Source organism: Euprymna scolopes, chromosome 29 (assembly GCF_053919585.1).
Source record: "Euprymna scolopes isolate OS-2025 chromosome 29, ASM5391958v1, whole genome shotgun sequence".
Taxonomy (NCBI): Eukaryota; Metazoa; Mollusca; class Cephalopoda; order Sepiida; family Sepiolidae; genus Euprymna; species Euprymna scolopes.
In genome coordinates this window covers 37,798,544-37,820,839 of record NC_136510.1, presented here as the reverse complement: position 1 = coordinate 37,820,839, position 22,296 = coordinate 37,798,544, and the positions used below count along the sequence as shown (strand labels likewise).

General features: G+C 30.9%; 1 protein-coding gene across 6 annotated transcripts in view; it reads right to left on the bottom strand.

The window, feature by feature from the left end:
• Positions 1 to 22,296, bottom strand: part of LOC145252596 (uncharacterized) — a 109,358-nt gene that overhangs the window by 5,311 nt on the left and 81,751 nt on the right. For 5 of the 6 annotated variants that reach the window (XM_080112282.1, XM_080112279.1, XM_080112281.1 and 2 more), the window contains 4 exons: positions 21,314 to 21,373; positions 15,461 to 15,539; positions 1,845 to 1,911; positions 160 to 305 (listed from right to left, as the gene is read on the bottom strand). In XM_080112282.1, the coding sequence (XP_079968408.1) occupies positions 160 to 305; positions 1,845 to 1,911; positions 15,461 to 15,539; positions 21,314 to 21,373 (352 nt within the window). The remainder of the gene's footprint in view (positions 1 to 159; positions 306 to 1,844; positions 1,912 to 15,460; positions 15,540 to 21,313; positions 21,374 to 22,296) is intronic. The other variant, XR_013863625.1, reaches the window with a different exon arrangement.

The following is a 22,296-nucleotide window of genomic DNA, read 5'->3' as shown; positions in this document are numbered from 1 at the left end:
AGAAAGATTCCCAAGTTTGACAAAATAAATCTGAAGAAGGTCGGAGGTTACATCGGCCGAAACGTTGTGCAAATAACACTGAAGATGAGAGCAGTAGTCCGAAACATCCAAATAATACGAATAATCAATCCTCATCTCAAAAATTTCCGAAATACTTACTTTTTATTTAGTTGTTTCAGTCTTTTCTTGTAATTTTCTTTGAGCTGAATCTGATTAGGACCCGTGAGTTCCATGCCGTAAAAATCCAGCATCATTATAAACGCCCTTTTCACTTTGTTTTTCAATGTTGGGTTCTCTCGAATTATCTAGGAAATAAAACAAAAGTCATCTTTAAAAGCACTGAAGTGCATGTTAAACGGATTTATCACACGTTGTTTAGGAAAGTTCAGGCTTAAACAACCCGACCCTAGTAAACAATATTTGATGCTTCAATATGGAACAAACAAATAAAAAATATTGAATTTCAAGTAAAACAAAATACGTACTACGTAATTGTCATGGTGAAAATCTTTATCTCTATCTATATATAAAAGGAACTTTGTCTGTGTGTGTGTGTCTGTGTATATGTGTGGTCATTCCCTATGAACTCGAAAACGGCTGGGTTAATTTTTATGAAATTTCACACGAAGGTACTCTATGTGCCTGATAATGTTTTTAGATGGGTTTTATATATTTTTTTTCTTTTCATTTTTCTTCCTTTGAAGATTGTAATGCTGGGTATGGGGCAGCCAAACCAGCTGCCAACATTGCCCCGCTTTTTATTGAAACCAACCGAGAGCTCTTTTTAGTATCCTCATTGTTCCCCTAAGTGCAATTGTCTGGATCTCTTTTGCACTTGGTTCATCAGGAATGTCTTCGATATGTTTCGATAATCGATAATTGAAAAAATCCGATGGAAGAAGGAACAGGTGATTTTGCTCAAAGTCAACACATTATACAGCCTAACATCACAAGTGCATTTAAGAAGTTTTATTACCACATAAGCCATAAGTCCAAACATTTAAAATCAACAGTAGGCTATTTGATATGACAAGGGCATGTTCGAAATGAATGCACAATTGAAGCATGATACTTGACGTTTGCATTTTAAACTTTAATCTAAGTCATTCTATATCAAAATAATTTTATAAAATTAGCAGTAGGTTCTCTACAGTGCAATGGAGGTTACAATGTATTGTGGACTAAGTCACTGCAGTGAAGCTTCATCTTGGTGCATAGCGATGAGTTCCTGTCTAGAGCAGGCAATCAATCGATTTAATTGAAAAATGAGCGATTTCTCCAATCCCAATGACAATAAAAATATGGGAGTGTAAAGCATTTGCTGAACATTATTCAATCCCAGGCAATGGCGGGTTTCCCTGCTAATAGTAACATATCCAAAAATTACGAAAAATGATAAGGTGGAAAAATCATTATTAATGAAAAAAGAAATTTGTGAAATGAAGCAAAATCACTGTATTATGCTTACTAAAAAGTGATGAGTTGACAGGGGAGATAATTATGTTCTGTGGCTTATGTCATGTGATGAATGTAATTCAAAATGTCGGACAAATTTGATTTTCCCATCTGAACTTTATCGAAAACTGTTTTTCATAAATAATTATTTTTCTACCTTATAGTATTGTGGACTAAGCCACTGTGGGAAAGCATGTGAAATTTCCTCCCGGTGCACTACAGTGGGTCCCCAACTAGAGCAGGCAATTAATCGATTTGATTGAAAAATGGTTGATTTTACAGATTTCAATGACAATAAAAAATATTGGAAGTATGGAACATTCATTGATCCTTATTCAATCCCAGACAATATTGGGTCCCCCTGCTAATATTAGAAAAATATGTCTTACCTTTGCTTCGGCATCATTGAGCACGTGAGCCTCGGAATTTGTTCCAACAGCTCTGTTTGGAAATAGCCTTTCAGGTTGTACAGAAAAATGTGAAAAGGAAAAAAATTGAGATTTAAAAAAAGAAAATGCAAAAAAAAAAAAATTAAATGATTGACATTTAAAAAAAGAAAATGAAAAAGTTGGCATTTAGAAAATGAAAAAAAATTGACATTTAAAAAAAGAAAATGAAAAAAATTCAATGATGGTTGATGTACCATAAAACAAATGAAACAAAACCAATTTTATGGAGCAAGAACGCCACAATATTATTGTACCATCTTTGTTCAAACTGAAACATGTTTATCGAAGTACTGTAGGCAAACTATTAATAAATGAAATGGCTTTTTCTACCACATACATTTAATATTTTTTTTTGTTTTCACACACGTGCTTAAGAAACACACTAAACATTCTTAGCAAGATTACAAATGCTCATTACTAACCAGCAGAGAGTTACCACTGCTGAGCAAGGCAAGAGTCTGTCAGGTATGTGAACGCAATGACATAATGTAATGTAGTGAAACCTGGCCAGTGACGGTTGAAGACATGAGAATGATATCATGGATGTGTTATGTGAGTCTTAAAGACAGGCTTAGATCTGATGACCTCAGAGGATGATTAAAACTGGGCAGTATAAACAGACTAGTCTGGTTGCCCAGTGTTGCCTGGGTGTTTGGAGGTGTGTGTTGAGCAAAAAGAAAAAAAAAACGTGGTTGTAGGCAAGCAAGTTCGAACTTGTACCACGAAGGAGGAAAAGAATGTGAAAAAAAAAACATATCTTTGCTGTTGTGTCCATCGCTAAACTGGAAGTGGCGAAGGTTTAAATTAAGGCTAGTCAATCAAAAAGGGGGATGACTTTCGAGAATATCAGAGAAAAAAGCAACCCCTCCTTGTAGAAATGTGCCCAGTTGAGGGTGAAGGAATTAATGTTTTTAGCCAAATTTTTCGATATTTGTTGTCTGAAGAATCAAGCTTCAAAATGACACCAATCGCTTCTATCGAAAGTTTTCGGCAGACATGATGATGATTGCAACATCTTGTCAGACGAGTGCCACTCCCTCAGACATTTAAAATCCATGAGCCTAAATGTCTGAGGGAGTATCTATACAAATATGATGTTACAGAGTCTTAGCTTTGTACGACAGCTAAGTCTCTCTCTCGGTTCAAAATGTTGAGATCCAGCAACAAGCAAGAGCAAGATAGCCAGCAACAAATTAAACTGCAGACCAGCTTAATGCGGGTACTGGTCTTCCGCTTTATGTTTTTTTTTAAATCAGAGATTTGCTTCTCCTAGAAAGGTTGCCTTCACCACGGCTTACGGGAGCCCTCTCTACCCCAATACACATATACACACACACACAAATATACACGGTGCTAGTTGGCCGTTGACCCAGAAAATTTGGATGGTATGGCCATGTAAAAGACCAGATGAGAGTTCTTAGGTTAGTAGATGTAGACAGTTGAAGAAGTAAGTCCAGTTGGTAAGAGAAAAAGCCGAGAGAGTAGAAAGTGAACCTTGGATTTACTTTCGACAGTCTCGTAACTCTTAATTCTTTTATTTTGTCTTTTAATTTGCACACTCCATGAGCGATGTTTCTGACAAAGTGGGAAGAATTGCTGTTTTCTGGGTCGGAATCTATTCATCTAACACTTACCATTAGCTAGTTTTGATGCTTTACATTAAGTGGCTTCATATCTTGTCTGGAACGATTTCCATTTAAAAAAAACGAATCATGGAAGGAAGCGATAAAAATGGACTCGAAGAAAAAAAGAGGGATAAATAAAGACCTGGACAGAGATAGGTTATTTTGGAAGTCAATTTCTAAAAGCTGTTCAATGCAGGTCAGCATGCAAAACAGACGTCCCAGTAATCATAGGAACAACTGGGCTTATGAAAAAGAATTTCAAAAACTACTTGGCAAATATACCCGATGAACCCAAATACACCTAGTGAACCAAGTGCAAGAGAGATTCAAACAATTGCACTTAAAAGGGATGGTCAGAATCTTAAAAAGATCTCTCAGATGGAATATGTAAGATAGTAGATGAATGTTTGACATGATTCCCCATCCCCAGCTTGAATGAACTGATAAGAAAATTGCAAAAAAAAAAAAAATGCCATGATGATGATGATGATGATGATGATGATTGAATTCAATTCTCTACCATGCGTTGCTAATTTAGGTAAAATAGAATTGCAATTATTCTTATTTTTAATGGTGATCCTGATGGAGCTTAAATATTCCAAAATTGGTCCTAGTAACTTGGATATTACAGTACAAAGAACATTAAATGTTGTTGGACTTTACCCTGGTCACTGCCAACATCCCCACCTACATCACTCAGTGCATCTTATCATTTCTTTTCTGTAGAAGTTCCCAGATGCCAGAAAACTCTCTACTCTAACAATAATTCTTTCTTTGAAAAAGCCTACCTTTAGAATTCCCTCCTTCTCCAACTGAATCCACATGCAAAAATTTAAATGTAATGTTAACAAGTATCTTGCTTCTCGACTTCCTGTTTAGGATGCTCCCTTTAAATCTGGCATTTAATCACAGTATTCCCTTACGTTTCAGTGCCATATGCTTTTTTGAGGGATGAATAAAATCTGTATTATTTAAATCATTCGGACTACCATTTTGAATATTATTCTCACAATGTTTCGGCCAATATAACCTCTGACCTTCTTTAGGTGCATCTTGTCAAACTTGGTAATCTTTCTGCCAAACTCAGGAATCTGCATGAAACGGGACACTTTATTTAATCTATTAGGATAGCATGCTTTCTTCTGTCAGCCATGACCGAGTAGAAGTCCTAAGCAATTTGCAATTGTATTCTTAGTATTGCTTGCACTGAGGATTGAACCTTCAACCTCCTGAAAAGTGTCAGTTAGAACTGAATTTTACTTAGTACTCTATCTGTTATACCATGAGTCTGCAAAGAAAGTCAGAGGTTACATGAGAATTACGCAAGATGAAAACAGTAGGCCGAAAAATGGCAATAACATAAATTATCAATTCTTGTCTAAAACCTTCAGAGACATAATAGGGTGAATAAAAGTTTTAAAAAATAATAATAATAACATTTTCTGTTGATTGAGATTGTCGGACTGACTTCCTCATCTTGGTTCTTATGGTCACAACGTTTCGGCCGTTTTACCCTCCGGCCTTCATCAGGTGTTTTGTTTCGAACTGGGGAACCATTTGTTAGGGGTCTCGAACCCAACCCTTTATTATTATTATGGGGGGTACCGTATTCGGACTCCAACTAGGCTCTGGGACATAGTTGCTGATTCTCTGTTTTGGATGTTACTTTTCTACTGCCTTCGTTCAGGATTGAACTCAGCACCTTTTGGGTAATTGTAAACTTTGATACAACGTCTAGGACCACTCAGCCATATGTGACCATAACATGATAATGAGGAAGTCAGTCCGACAATCTCAATCAATGAAAACACCTCATCTCAAAAATACAAACAATTACAACATTTTCTGTATTATTTGGATTCTTTGGACTCATCATAAGTGTTATTTTTACAACATTTTCTGTATTATTTGGATTCTTTGGACTCATCATAAGTGTTATTTTTACAACATTTTCTGTATTATTTGGATTCTTTGGACTCATCATAAGTGTTATTTTTACAACATTTTCTGTATTATTTGGATTCTTTGGACTCATCATAAGTGTTATTTTTACAACATTTTCTGTATTATTTGGATTCTTTGGACTCATCATAAGTGTTATTTTTACAACATTTTCTGTATTATTTGGATTCTTTGGACTCATCATAAGTGTTATTTTTACAACATTTTCTGTATTATTTGGATTCTTTGGACTCATCATAAGTGTTATTTTTACAACATTTTCTGTATTATTTGGATTCTTTGGACTCATTATAAGTGTTATTTTTACAACATTTTCTGTATTATTTGGATTCTTTGGACTCATCATAAGTGTTATTTTTACAACATTTCAGTAGTATTTGGATTCTTTGGACTCATCATAAGTGTTATTTTTACAACATTTTCTGTATTATTTGGATTCTTTGGACTCATCATAAGTGTTATTTTTACAACATTGTCTGTATTATTTGGATTCTTTGGACTCATCATAAGTGTTATTTTTACAACATTTTCTGTATTATTTGGATTCTTTGGACTCATCATAAGTGTTATTTTTACAACATTGTCTGTATTATTTGGATTCTTTGGACTCATCATAAGTGTTATTTTTACAACATTTTCTGTATTATTTGGATTCTTTGGACTCATTATAAGTGTTATTTTTACAACATTTTCCGTATTATTTGGATTCTTTGGACTCATCATAAGTGTTATTTTTACAACATTTTCTGTATTATTTGGATTCTTTGGACTCATCATAAGTGTTATTTTTACAACATTTCAGTAGTATTTGGATTCTTTGGACTCATCATAATTGTTATTTTTACAACATTTTCTGTATTATTTGGATTCTTTGGACTCATCATAAGTGTTATTTTTACAACATTTTCTGTATTATTTGGATTCTTTGGACTCATCATAAGTGTTATTTTTACAACATTTTCTGTATTATTTGGATTCTTTGGACTCATCATAAGTGTTATTTTTACAACATTTTCTGTATTATTTGGATTCTTTGGACTCATTATAAGTGTTATTTTTACAACATTTTCTGTATTATTTGGATTCTTTGGACTCATCATAAGTGTTATTTTTACAACATTTTCTGTATTATTTGGATTCTTTGGACTCATCATAAGTGTTATTTTTACAACATTTTCTGTATTATTTGGATTCTTTGGACTCATCATAAGTGTTATTTTTACAACATTTTCTGTATTATTTGGATTCTTTGGACTCATCATAAGTGTTATTTTTACAACATTTTCTGTATTATTTGGATTCTTTGGACTCATCATAAGTGTTATTTTTACAACATTTTCTGTATTATTTGGATTCTTTGGACTCATCATAAGTGTTATTTTTACAACATTTTCTGTATTATTTGGATTCTTTGGACTCATCATAAGTGTTATTTTTACAACATTTCAGTAGTATTTGGATTCTTTGGACTCATCATAAGTGTTATTTTTACAACATTTTCTGTATTATTTGGATTCTTTGGACTCATCATAAGTGTTATTTTTACAACATTTTCTGTATTATTTGGATTCTTTGGACTCATCATAAGTGTTATTTTTACAACATTTTCTGTATTATTTGGATTCTTTGGACTCATCATAAGTGTTATTTTTACAACATTTTCTGTATTATTTGGATTCTTTGGACTCATCATAAGTGTTATTTTTACAACATTTTCTGTATTATTTGGATTCTTTGGACTCATCATAAGTGTTATTTTTACAACATTTTCTGTATTATTTGGATTCTTTGGACTCATCATAAGTGTTATTTTTACAACATTTTCTGTATTATTTGGATTCTTTGGACTCATCATAAGTGTTATTTTTACAACATTTTCTGTATTATTTGGATTCTTTGGACTCATTATAAGTGTTATTTTTACAACATTTTCTGTATTATTTGGATTCTTTGGACTCATCATAAGTGTTATTTTTACAACATTTTCTGTATTATTTGGATTCTTTGGACTCATTATAAGTGTTATTTTTACAACATTTTCTGTATTATTTGGATTCTTTGGACTCATCATAAGTGTTATTTTTACAACATTTCAGTAGTATTTGGATTCTTTGGACTCATCATAAGTGTTATTTTTACAACATTTTCTGTATTATTTGGATTCTTTGGACTCATCATAAGTGTTATTTTTACAACATTGTCTGTATTATTTGGATTCTTTGGACTCATCATAAGTGTTATTTTTACAACATTTTCTGTATTATTTGGATTCTTTGGACTCATCATAAGTGTTATTTTTACAACATTGTCTGTATTATTTGGATTCTTTGGACTCATCATAAGTGTTATTTTTACAACATTTTCTGTATTATTTGGATTCTTTGGACTCATTATAAGTGTTATTTTTACAACATTTTCCGTATTATTTGGATTCTTTGGACTCATCATAAGTGTTATTTTTACAACATTTTCTGTATTATTTGGATTCTTTGGACTCATCATAAGTGTTATTTTTACAACATTTCAGTAGTATTTGGATTCTTTGGACTCATCATAATTGTTATTTTTACAACATTTTCTGTATTATTTGGATTCTTTGGACTCATCATAAGTGTTATTTTTACAACATTTTCTGTATTATTTGGATTCTTTGGACTCATCATAAGTGTTATTTTTACAACATTTTCTGTATTATTTGGATTCTTTGGACTCATCATAAGTGTTATTTTTACAACATTTTCTGTATTATTTGGATTCTTTGGACTCATTATAAGTGTTATTTTTACAACATTTTCTGTATTATTTGGATTCTTTGGACTCATCATAAGTGTTATTTTTACAACAATTTCTGTATTATTTGGATTCTTTGGACTCATCATAAGTGTTATTTTTACAACATTTTCTGTATTATTTGGATTCTTTGGACTCATCATAAGTGTTATTTTTAAAACATTTTCTGTATTATTTGGATTCTTTGGACTCATCATAAGTGTTATTTTTACAACATTTTCTGTATTATTTGGATTCTTTGGACTCATCATAAGTGTTATTTTTACAACATTTTCTGTATTATTTGGATTCTTTGGACTCATCATAAGTGTTATTTTTACAACATTTTCTGTATTATTTGGATTCTTTGGACTCATCATAAGTGTTATTTTTACAACATTTCAGTAGTATTTGGATTCTTTGGACTCATCATAAGTGTTATTTTTACAACATTTTCTGTATTATTTGGATTCTTTGGACTCATCATAAGTGTTATTTTTACAACATTTTCTGTATTATTTGGATTCTTTGGACTCATCATAAGTGTTATTTTTACAACATTTTCTGTATTATTTGGATTCTTTGGACTCATCATAAGTGTTATTTTTACAACATTTTCTGTATTATTTGGATTCTTTGGACTCATCATAAGTGTTATTTTTACAACATTTTCTGTATTATTTGGATTCTTTGGACTCATCATAAGTGTTATTTTTACAACATTTTCTGTATTATTTGGATTCTTTGGACTCATCATAAGTGTTATTTTTACAACATTTCAGTAGTATTTGGATTCTTTGGACTCATCATAAGTGTTATTTTTACAACATTTTCTGTATTATTTGGATTCTTTGGACTCATCATAAGTGTTATTTTTACAACATTTTCTGTATTATTTGGATTCTTTGGACCATCATAAGTGTTATTTTTACAACATTTTCTGTATTATTTGGATTCTTTGGACTCATCATAAGTGTTATTTTTACAACATTTTCTGTATTATTTGGATTCTTTGGACTCATCATAAGTGTTATTTTTACAACATTTTCTGTATTATTTGGATTCTTTGGACTCATCATAAGTGTTATTTTTACAACATTTTCTGTATTATTTGGATTCTTTGGACTCATCATAAGTGTTATTTTTACAACATTTTCTGTATTATTTGGATTCTTTGGACTCATCATAAGTGTTATTTTTACAACATTTTCTGTATTATTTGGATTCTTTGGACTCATCATAAGTGTTATTTTTACAACATTTTCTGTATTATTTGGATTCTTTGGACTCATCATAAGTGTTATTTTTACAACATTTTCTGTATTATTTAGATCCTTTGGACTCATCATAAGTGTTATTTTTACAACATTTTCTGTATTATTTGGATTCTTTGGACTCATCATAAGTGTTATTTTTACAACATTTTCTGTATTATTTGGATTCTTTGGACTCATCATAAGTGTTATTTTTACAACATTTTCTGTATTATTTGGATTCTTTGGACTCATCATAAGTGTTATTTTTACAACATTTTCTGTATTATTTGGATTCTTTGGACTCATCATAAGTGTTATTTTTACAACATTTTCTGTATTATTTGGATTCTTTGGACTCATCATAAGTGTTATTTTTACAACATTTTCTGTATTATTTGGATTCTTTGGACTCATCATAAGTGTTATTTTTACAACATTTTCTGTATTATTTGGATTCTTTGGACTCATCATAAGTGTTATTTTTACAACATTTTCTGTATTATTTGGATTCTTTGGACTCATCATAAGTGTTATTTTTACAACATTTTCTGTATTATTTGGATTCTTTGGACTCATCATAAGTGTTATTTTTACAACATTTTCTGTATTATTTGGATTCTTTGGACTCATCATAAGTGTTATTTTTACAACATTTTCTGTATTATTTGGATTCTTTGGACTCATCATAAGTGTTATTTTTACAACATTTCAGTAGTATTTGGATTCTTTGGACTCATCATAAGTGTTATTTTTACAACATTTTCTGTATTATTTGGATTCTTTGGACTCATCATAAGTGTTATTTTTACAACATTTTCTGTATTATTTGGATTCTTTGGACTCATCATAAGTGTTATTTTTACAACATTTCAGTAGTATTTGGATTCTTTGGACTCATCATAAGTGTTATTTTTACAACATTTTCTGTATTATTTGGATTCTTTGGACTCATCATAAGTGTTATTTTTAAAACATTTTCTGTATTATTTGGATTCTTTGGACTCATCATAAGTGTTATTTTTACAACACTTTCTGTATTATTTGGATTCTTTGGACTCATCATAAGTGTTATTTTTACAACATTTTCTGTATTATTTGGATTCTTTGGACTCATCATAAGTGTTATTTTTACAACATTTTCTGTATTATTTGGATTCTTTGGACTCATCATAAGTGTTATTTTTACAACATTTTCTGTATTATTTGGATTCTTTGGACTCATCATAAGTGTTATTTTTACAACATTTTCTGTATTATTTGGATTCTTTGGACTCATCATAAGTGTTATTTTTACAACATTTTCTGTATTATTTGGATTCTTTGGACTCATCATAAGTGTTATTTTTACAACATTTTCTGTATTATTTGGATTCTTTGGACTCATCATAAGTGTTATTTTTACAACATTTTCTGTATTATTTGGATTCTTTGGACTCATCATAAGTGTTATTTTTACAACATTTTCTGTATTATTTGGATTCTTTGGACTCATCATAAGTGTTATTTTTACAACATTTTCTGTATTATTTGGATTCTTTGGACTCATCATAAGTGTTATTTTTACAACATTTTCTGTATTATTTGGATTCTTTGGACTCATCATAAGTGTTATTTTTACAACATTTTCTGTATTATTTGGATTCTTTGGACTCATCATAAGTGTTATTTTTACAACATTTCAGTAGTATTTGGATTCTTTGGACTCATCATAAGTGTTATTTTTACAACATTTTCTGTATTATTTGGATTCTTTGGACTCATCATAAGTGTTATTTTTACAACATTTTCTGTATTATTTGGATTCTTTGGACTCATCATAAGTGTTATTTTTACAACATTTTCTGTATTATTTGGATTCTTTGGACTCATCATAAGTGTTATTTTTACAACATTTCAGTAGTATTTGGATTCTTTGGACTCATCATAAGTGTTATTTTTACAACATTTTCTGTATTATTTGGATTCTTTGGACTCATCATAAGTGTTATTTTTACAACATTTTCTGTATTATTTGGATTCTTTGGACTCATCATAAGTGTTATTTTTACAACATTTTCTGTATTATTTGGATTCTTTGGACTCATCATAAGTGTTATTTTTACAACATTTTCTGTATTATTTGGATTCTTTGGACTCATCATAAGTGTTATTTTTACAACATTTTCTGTATTATTTGGATTCTTTGGACTCATCATAAGTGTTATTTTTACAACATTTTCTGTATTATTTGGATTCTTTGGACTCATCATAAGTGTTATTTTTACAACATTTTCTGTATTATTTGGATTCTTTGGACTCATCATAAGTGTTATTTTTACAACATTTTCTGTATTATTTGGATTCTTTGGACTCATCATAAGTGTTATTTTTACAACATTTTCTGTATTATTTGGATTCTTTGGACTCATCATAAGTGTTATTTTTACAACATTTTCTGTATTATTTGGATTCTTTGGACTCATCATAAGTGTTATTTTTACAACATTTTCTGTATTATTTGGATTCTTTGGACTCATCATAAGTGTTATTTTTACAACATTTCAGTAGTATTTGGATTCTTTGGACTCATCATAAGTGTTATTTTTACAACATTTTCTGTATTATTTGGATTCTTTGGACTCATCATAAGTGTTATTTTTACAACATTTTCTGTATTATTTGGATTCTTTGGACTCATCATAAGTGTTATTTTTACAACATTTTCTGTATTATTTGGATTCTTTGGACTCATCATAAGTGTTATTTTTACAACATTTCAGTAGTATTTGGATTCTTTGGACTCATCATAAGTGTTATTTTTACAACATTTTCTGTATTATTTGGATTCTTTGGACTCATCATAAGTGTTATTTTTACAACATTTTCTGTATTATTTAGATCCTTTGGACTCATCATAAGTGTTATTTTTACAACATTTTCTGTATTATTTGGATTCTTTGGACTCATCATAAGTGTTATTTTTACAACATTTTCTGTATTATTTGGATTCTTTGGACTCATCATAAGTGTTATTTTTACAACATTTTCTGTATTATTTGGATTCTTTGGACTCATCATAAGTGTTATTTTTACAACATTTTCTGTATTATTTGGATTCTTTGGACTCATCATAAGTGTTATTTTTACAACATTTTCTGTATTATTTGGATTCTTTGGACTCATCATAAGTGTTATTTTTACAACATTTTCTGTATTATTTGGATTCTTTGGACTCATCATAAGTGTTATTTTTACAACATTTTCTGTATTATTTGGATTCTTTGGACTCATCATAAGTGTTATTTTTACAACATTTTCTGTATTATTTGGATTCTTTGGACTCATCATAAGTGTTATTTTTACAACATTTTTTGTATTATTTGGATTCTTTGGACTCATCATAAGTGTTATTTTTACAACATTTTCTGTATTATTTGGATTCTTTGGACTCATCATAAGTGTTATTTTTACAACATTTCAGTAGTATTTGGATTCTTTGGACTCATCATAAGTGTTATTTTTACAACATTTTCTGTATTATTTGGATTCTTTGGACTCATCATAAGTGTTATTTTTACAACATTTTCTGTATTATTTGGATTCTTTGGACTCATCATAAGTGTTATTTTTACAACATTTTCTGTATTATTTGGATTCTTTGGACTCATCATAAGTGTTATTTTTACAACATTTCAGTAGTATTTGGATTCTTTGGACTCATCATAAGTGTTATTTTTACAACATTTTCTGTATTATTTGGATTCTTTGGACTCATCATAAGTGTTATTTTTAAAACATTTTCTGTATTATTTGGATTCTTTGGACTCATCATAAGTGTTATTTTTACAACATTTTCTGTATTATTTGGATTCTTTGGACTCATCATAAGTGTTATTTTTACAACATTTTCTGTATTATTTGGATTCTTTGGACTCATCATAAGTGTTATTTTTACAACATTTTCTGTATTATTTGGATTCTTTGGACTCATCATAAGTGTTATTTTTACAACATTTTCTGTATTATTTGGATTCTTTGGACTCATCATAAGTGTTATTTTTACAACATTTTCTGTATTATTTGGATTCTTTGGACTCATCATAAGTGTTATTTTTACAACATTTTCTGTATTATTTGGATTCTTTGGACTCATCATAAGTGTTATTTTTACAACATTTTCTGTATTATTTGGATTCTTTGGACTCATCATAAGTGTTATTTTTACAACATTTTCTGTATTATTTGGATTCTTTGGACTCATCATAAGTGTTATTTTTACAACATTTTCTGTATTATTTGGATTCTTTGGACTCATCATAAGTGTTATTTTTACAACATTTTCTGTATTATTTGGATTCTTTGGACTCATCATAAGTGTTATTTTTACAACATTTTCTGTATTATTTGGATTCTTTGGACTCATCATAAGTGTTATTTTTACAACATTTTCTGTATTATTTGGATTCTTTGGACTCATCATAAGTGTTATTTTTACAACATTTCAGTAGTATTTGGATTCTTTGGACTCATCATAAGTGTTATTTTTACAACATTTTCTGTATTATTTGGATTCTTTGGACTCATCATAAGTGTTATTTTTACAACATTTTCTGTATTATTTGGATTCTTTGGACTCATCATAAGTGTTATTTTTACAACATTTTCTGTATTATTTGGATTCTTTGGACTCATCATAAGTGTTATTTTTACAACATTTCAGTAGTATTTGGATTCTTTGGACTCATCATAAGTGTTATTTTTACAACATTTTCTGTATTATTTGGATTCTTTGGACTCATCATAAGTGTTATTTTTACAACATTTTCTGTATTATTTGGATTCTTTGGACTCATCATAAGTGTTATTTTTACAACATTTTCTGTATTATTTGGATTCTTTGGACTCATCATAAGTGTTATTTTTACAACATTTTCTGTATTATTTGGATTCTTTGGACTCATCATAAGTGTTATTTTTACAACATTTTCTGTATTATTTGGATTCTTTGGACTCATCATAAGTGTTATTTTTACAACATTTTCTGTATTATTTGGATTCTTTGGACTCATCATAAGTGTTATTTTTACAACATTTTCTGTATTATTTGGATTCTTTGGACTCATCATAAGTGTTATTTTTACAACATTTTCTGTATTATTTGGATTCTTTGGACTCATCATAAGTGTTATTTTTACAACATTTCAGTAGTATTTGGATTCTTTGGACTCATCATAAGTGTTATTTTTACAACATTTTCTGTATTATTTGGATTCTTTGGACTCATCATAAGTGTTATTTTTACAACATTTTCTGTATTATTTGGATTCTTTGGACTCATCATAAGTGTTATTTTTACAACATTTTCTGTATTATTTGGATTCTTTGGACTCATCATAAGTGTTATTTTTACAACATTTCAGTAGTATTTGGATTCTTTGGACTCATCATAAGTGTTATTTTTACAACATTTTCTGTATTATTTGGATTCTTTGGACTCATCATAAGTGTTATTTTTACAACATTTTCTGTATTATTTGGATTCTTTGGACTCATCATAAGTGTTATTTTTACAACATTTTCTGTATTATTTGGATTCTTTGGACTCATCATAAGTGTTATTTTTACAACATTTTCTGTATTATTTGGATTCTTTGGACTCATCATAAGTGTTATTTTTACAACATTTCAGTAGTCTGAAGTCTTCAAATAGTACAAATAACCTGTCATCATCTAAAAAAAATCCAGAAACGTAATAACATCTTTCTTTTATAGTTTTATCTGTAAATTGAATTAAAACCCTGTCACTGCTCAGCTGAGAAAGTCATGAATTTACATTAAAAAAAAAAAACACCTACATGCACGTAGACTTTGATTGTATATATATATTTTGGTGAGGTTTTATTAAAGTCCTTATAAAAATGATATAAACATCCTTAGTCATGATAAAGTCATTTTTTTTATTTACCATTGTAGGAATGTAGTATTTTTCTCCAATGTGGCATAGTTTCCGATCCATGAATTCAATATTTCATCAATGTATTCTTCTAAATAAAAAAATAATAAACAAAATTCACTTGACATGTTGAAGATTTATTCAGATGAAAACTTTTTTTCTTACATTAATTTTTAAATGATGTAAATTGGAGAACACATTTTTATTTGAATTAGATCTGATGCAAGTTTTTAACTGACTTTTACTGGAAATCCAAATTTTGGTAGAGTTAGATCTGACATTAATTTTTAACTTATACAAGTTAACAAAAGTTTAGTTGAGTTAGATCTGACATTAATTTTTAACTTATATAAGTTAACAAAAGTTTAGTTGAGTAAGATATGACATTAATTTTTAACTTATACAAGTTAACAAAAGTTTAGTTGAGTTAGATCTGACATTAATTTTTAACTTATATAAGTTAACAAAGGTTTAGTTGAGTTAGATCTGACATTAATTTTTAACTTATACAAGTTAACAAAAGTTTAGTTGAGTTAGATCTGACATTAATTTTTAACTTATATAAGTTAACAAAGGTTTAGTTGAGTTAGATCTGACATTAATTTTTAACTTATACAAGTTAACAAAAGTTTAGTTGAGTTAGATCTGACATTAATTTTTAACTTATATAAGTTAACAAAGGTTTAGTTGAGTTAGATCTGACATTAATTTTTAACTTATAGAAGTTAACAAAAGTTTAGTTGAGTTAGATATGACATTAATTTTTAACTTATACAAGTTAACAAAAGTTTAGTTGAGTTAGATCTGACATTAATTTTTAACTTATATAAGTTAACAAAGGTTTAGTTGAGTTAGATCTGACATTAATTTTTAACTTATACAAGTTAACAAAAGTTTAGTTGAGTTAGATCTGACATTAATTTTTAACTTATACAAGTTAACAAAAGTTTAGTTGAGTTAGATCTGACATTAATTTTTAACTTATATAAGTTAACAAAGGTTTAGTTGAGTTAGATCTGACATTAATTTTTAACTTATACAAGTTAACAAAAGTTTAGTTTTTTTTTTGTTTTTTTTTTTTACAAAGGCATCACCACATTATCAAGGCCCAGAGGCCACTCAAGGATAAGGGTTAAAGAGTGTACAGTAGAAATTGGTCAATATAGTAATCATTAGTAATGAAAATTTGATAAATTTAATAACTTATATGGAACGGCTCATCAAGAACTTATTTACTTTAGACTTGAAGACAACCATATTGTAGTCAGCCGGAAAGCAGGAAAACGGAAGACAATTCCACAGGCGTGCAGTTCTAAGAAAGAAGCTTTGTTCATGGAATCTACATTTAGGTTTAGGCACAGATAAAGAGTGGGGGAAATTATTGATAGTGTTTACAGCTAGACGAGTGTTTCTTGTGAAAGTTTGGCGAGGGGGGACCATAGATTGAAGCTCAGTTGAACACTTTCCATGAAAATAACGATACATCAGAGACAAACTCGCAACATCTCTTCTGTGAGATAGAGGTTGCAAGGAGGAGAAAAGGACATCTCCTACGAGGCTACGAAGTCTATTTTGAACTCTATCAAGGCAGGACAAGTCCTTTCTAGCAGCTCCTGCCCAGATGTGGCAACAGTATTCCATCCTTGGACGTACCTGGCTCTTATATAGATAGAGAATAGCATCAGCAGTGAGATATCTACTGGATCGATAGAAAGATCCCACCATTTTTCCAGCGGCCTTGGCAACAGATTTGATATACGTGTTCCATTTAAGATCAGGAGTAATGGTCAAGCCCAGAAGCTTGTCAAAACTTGAGGCCTCCTGAAGACGAGAGCCATTCATTTCAATTGATGACAAATGTGGATTAGAATGTTGATGATGTAAAGAGAGAAGCTTGGTTTTAGATGCACTAAAAGTAACCAGCCACTCCTTTCCCCATTGTACTACATGCTCAAGATCAGAGGAGAGAGAATTGGAGAGAACTTGGTCGTTTACTGTCTTAGATGTGGTACCATAAATGGTAGTGTCGTCAGCATAAATGTCTACAAATGATGTAAGGATATGATTTGGAAGATCATTAATGTAGATCAGGAAAAGAGTTGGGCCCAGGATGGATCCCTGAGGGACACCGGCATTAATACTGTGAGCTTCTGATTTTTGCCCCTCAACTACTACTCTTATGAACCTATCAGAAAGAAATGATTTAATAATTGAGAAGACTTTTCCAGCTATACCATAGCTAGCGATCTTATGAAGTAAACCTTTATGCCATACCCTATCAAAGGCTTTAGATATGTCAAGAGCAATTGCCCTAGAAAGATTGCCACCGTCGAGAGATTTGCTAATCCTATGCGATATAACTGTAAGGACATCTGCTGTAGATCTAGCAGAACGGAAACCATATTGAGTGTCACTAAGAAGGTTATTTTTGTTGAGATGTTTGATTACTTCTGTATTTAACACAGATTCTAGCAACTTACTCATGACGCACAGGAGACTTATTGGCCTGTACTGAGAGGGGGATGAGCGATCACCTGAATTCTTAAATACAGGGCATACTGATGAGATTTTCCAGGGAGATGGGAAACTATTCTCCTTAAGACAACGTTTAAATAGTTTTGTAAGTATGGGCGCTAGTTCAGGTTGAAGTTTTTTGAGTACTATAATTGGAATACCATCAGGGCCAGTTGCTTTACTGGAATCAAGGTTTTTGATTAGCTTGGCAACATCACGTACAGATATACGTATATCACATAGCGTGTTTTCTGATACAGGAGGAAATATTGGGGGTTGGCGGTCTTGGTCGCAAAGGGTAGAATTAGCTGCAAAGTTCTTGACAAAGAGTTTGGCTTTGTCTGATGCTGACGAGATTACCTCAGGTCCATTGATAATAGTTGGGATGGAGCACACGCTTCTGTTCAGGATTCTGTTTGCTATTTGCCAAAACTGGTGGGAACCAAGCCGCTGCTCAGCTACTTTGGACTTAACAGATTGAGCATACAACTCTCTTGCGTTCCTTATTACTTTCTTACAATGGTTGCTGGCAGTCCTGAAAACGGCTTTAGTTTCCATACATCTATTACGTTTGAAGCAGTGGAAAAAGTGATTTCTGTGCGCAATGGCAGCAGCACATTCTGGAGAGAACCATGGCTGGCTGTTAGGTTTTTGCTGAAACTTTTTAGAGGGTATGAAATGGTCAATACCTACAATTAACCACTCAGTTAGGTCTAATACTATAGAGGACACATCCTTTTTAAACATGGAATGCAGAGGTAGATCAGATATAAATGTACGGAAGCTATCCCAGTCAGCCTTAGTTGAGTTAGATCTGACATTAATTTTTAACTTATACAAGTTAACAAAAGTTTAGTTGAGTTAGATCTGATACTTGTTTAACTTACTTACACTGGAGATCAAGATTTTTGTAGAGTTGAATCTAACACCAGTTTTCAACTGATTTATGCAGAGAATCCAAATATTTTTTATTTAGATCTGACACCATTTTTTAATTAACAAACAACGGAGATCAAAAAGTTTTGTTTGAGTTAGATTTGACACTAGTTTTAATTGATCAAAACTGTGGTTGAGTCACATCTAACACTAGTTTTTAACTGACTTACACAGAGGATCAAAACGTTTTTGAGTTAGATCTGACACAAGTGTTTATTTAACCAACACTGGAGATCAAAAGTTTTGGTTCAGTTAGATCTGAAACTAGATTTAAGTGACTTCTACATGGGGATCAAAAATTTTGTAGCATTAGATCTGGCTTTAGTTTTTAACTGAGTTACACTAGTGATAAAAATTTTGGTTGAGTTTAGATTCTGACATTAGTTTTCAACTGTCTTACACTGGGATCAAATATTTGGTTGAGTTAGATCTAACACAAAGTTTTAATGGACTTATATTGGGAATCAAAATTCTATAAAATAAATACAAAGTTTTCATAGATACAATATTTTTATCTTTTTGTAATAATTCGAGAATATCTTGTGAAAAAAAGAAAATGCTTTAGATTCAGTGACTGCATATAAGTTACTTAAAAATAGTGTTAATTTTTATCGCCAGTGTAACCTGTTTAACAACTAGTATCAGTTTCAAATATCTATGTGCTTGTCATTAATGTATACAAATTCTTTTGTAAAAAAAATAATCAGAAAAGATTTCTATTTGATATTTATTTTTAGTATGACTGGATTTGATAAATTCCAATTCAACACATGCTTTCCAGATAGAACATGTTTAGAAAACAGTTTTTCAAGGTAAATAACTGATGATCCCTAGAAATTTACACCGAAAAAAGGATACAGTAGCCCACCTCATATTGTTGCATTGTTGGCACCTTTATTATCTCTCATGGAAATCTATTCCAAAGTCCAGTGATCTTGGTTGGGAAAGCAATTTTCTTCTAGTTCAATTGAAATTGGCAGTGAAATAGTTTCTTCTAGTGTCTGCATAGACTTCTTTCTGGTGCAGGAGTGATAAATAGGTTCCGAGGTTTATCATAATGTGTATTGAGGAGCTTCTAGGCAAAAATGAGATCATTGAGTAATCGTTGACGCTCAAGAGAGAAAGGTTAAGCTTTTTGAGTCAGCGTTCATAGTGCAGATCTGATTGTTTTGAATTGAAAGCCATATTTAATTACAGAGCAGTTTTCGGTGATTAACTGATCTGTATAAGTATTGAACTTTAAAATTTTGCAGACAGAGAGCAAAGATCTTTTTCATGTGGACGCGAAAAATTACGTGTAGGAATTCTGAAAGATCCAATAATTTTATGGAAAGATTCCGGTTTCTGATTGGTTTCTACAGAACGTGGCTCCATTTGATTAGTCAGTTCCTATTGCCAATGCCTATGAGTAGAATCTTCCAGTTTTCTTTAATCATACCCTTCATTTATATAAAAAAATATTGCAACATATAAACCCTGCATCTGTAAGTAGCCAGTCTTTAAACTCTCTCCATATATTGGATATCACATATTGGATATGGATGAGAAGTCAGAACACCATACTTTGACAGTGGTCTTCGAGGGAGATATATAGAGGGAGCAATATTTTGGGAGTCAGTTTGCAGAAAGAACATTGTATGAGAAATATGAGGGACGTTCCAAAAGTAATGCCTCCTATTTTTTGTTCCATTCAAATTGATCAGAGAAAATTGTAAATTTATGATGTAAATTATTATGATGACTGAATTTATGCATTCATGACCTGAGAGTTTCATCTGTCTGTTATAGATATTGATGGTGAGACTCTAAGAAGCAACCCTGGATGTGTGTCAGGAGCAGAGATGCATCATTGAATTCCTCCATGCAGAAAAAAATTTAACTGATCAACATTCACCGGCACCTGTTAAATGTTTATGAAGCCAATGGAGTTGATGTCAGCACAATTAAGAGATGGGTTCGTTAATTTCAGAGTGGCAACAGAGATGTGAGCAACAAACTCCAGACACTTACAATTGAGGCATCAAAAGAGGCTGGCAAAAGTGCAGTGAGAATGTGCTATGTAGAAAAATAAATTCTAGATCACAAAAGGTCACTTGTTTTAATGATACCTCTCCTGTTTTCATAGCTCTTCAACATTTTAGTTCTTGAATTAAAAAATAGGAGGCCTTAGTTTTGGAACAACTCTCATAGGATGGATTTGCTTTGTTAGCAGCCTTAATGCAATATTTTTTTTTTTACTTTTTGGAGTGGATTGCTGTACTAAGAATATAAGAAACATGCATTTTCACTTTTTATTAGAATTTTCCATTACACCAAATTGAGCCACAGCAACGTGTGGCAGGGTACAGCTAGTAATATAATATTTAAAAAGCAGAACATGTTTCAATTAAATTAAAAATGAAACATGTGACTTACTGTTTGGTGCAGCAGGAATCCTGTTTTCATAAAATGCCACATTAGGCATTTGACTAAGATCTGCAATAAAAACAGTAAATTTAATTAGGAAATTACAGAACATCAGTAACTCTCTACACTAACGATTCTTTAAAGATGAAATGTATACATATGCTTGATGCCTTCGTTTAGTCTCAAGAAACAATGGGTACCCCTTGTAATTTTGCAGCAATCTCCTGAATCAGCACTGCTTGAGTCCATTGGCAAAGAGAAGTGCTAGACGACCGGAAACAATGTGGAGAGCACATACAGCACCTGGTATTTTCAAATGGTCACCCATTTTAGTACTGACCAGGCTCAGTGTTGCTTAACTTTGATGATCTAACAGGAACCGGTGTGTCAACATGAATTATTCCATACATAGATAATAATTAAATATTTTTTATTAAATAATTATTTTTTAGTCCCTTTTCATCCAGCCACTTTAACAAGAAATAATAAGTCGTTTAATCTAAACTATAAATGCGATCTCTCTTTTGTGAACACTGCTATGGCGGCTGACTATGATTGCCTACCTGCTTGACATAAATAGGATTTATTTCTTATCATGCCATGTAATGGTTGGAAATGCCCTCATTGGTTAGAGTATTTGGAATTGAGTTAAAGGTGACTCTTGTTCCAGGGTTTGAATCGTACAACCTGTTTAACAGTTACTTCTACACTGATGATTCCACAATTATCAAACATGTACACATTTAGATAATGATTATATATTTATTATTAAATAATTATTTATAGCCTTCTTTCAACCAGGCCCTTTTATACGAAACAATATAAGATACCTAATCTAAGCTATAGATACAAGTTCTTTTCTGTTGAATACTGTTATAGTGGCTGACTATGGTTGTCCACCAATTTGACATAAATAGGATTTATTTCTCATCGTTTTGATAATAATTAAATATTCATAATTAAATAATTATACATATATATGATGATGATGA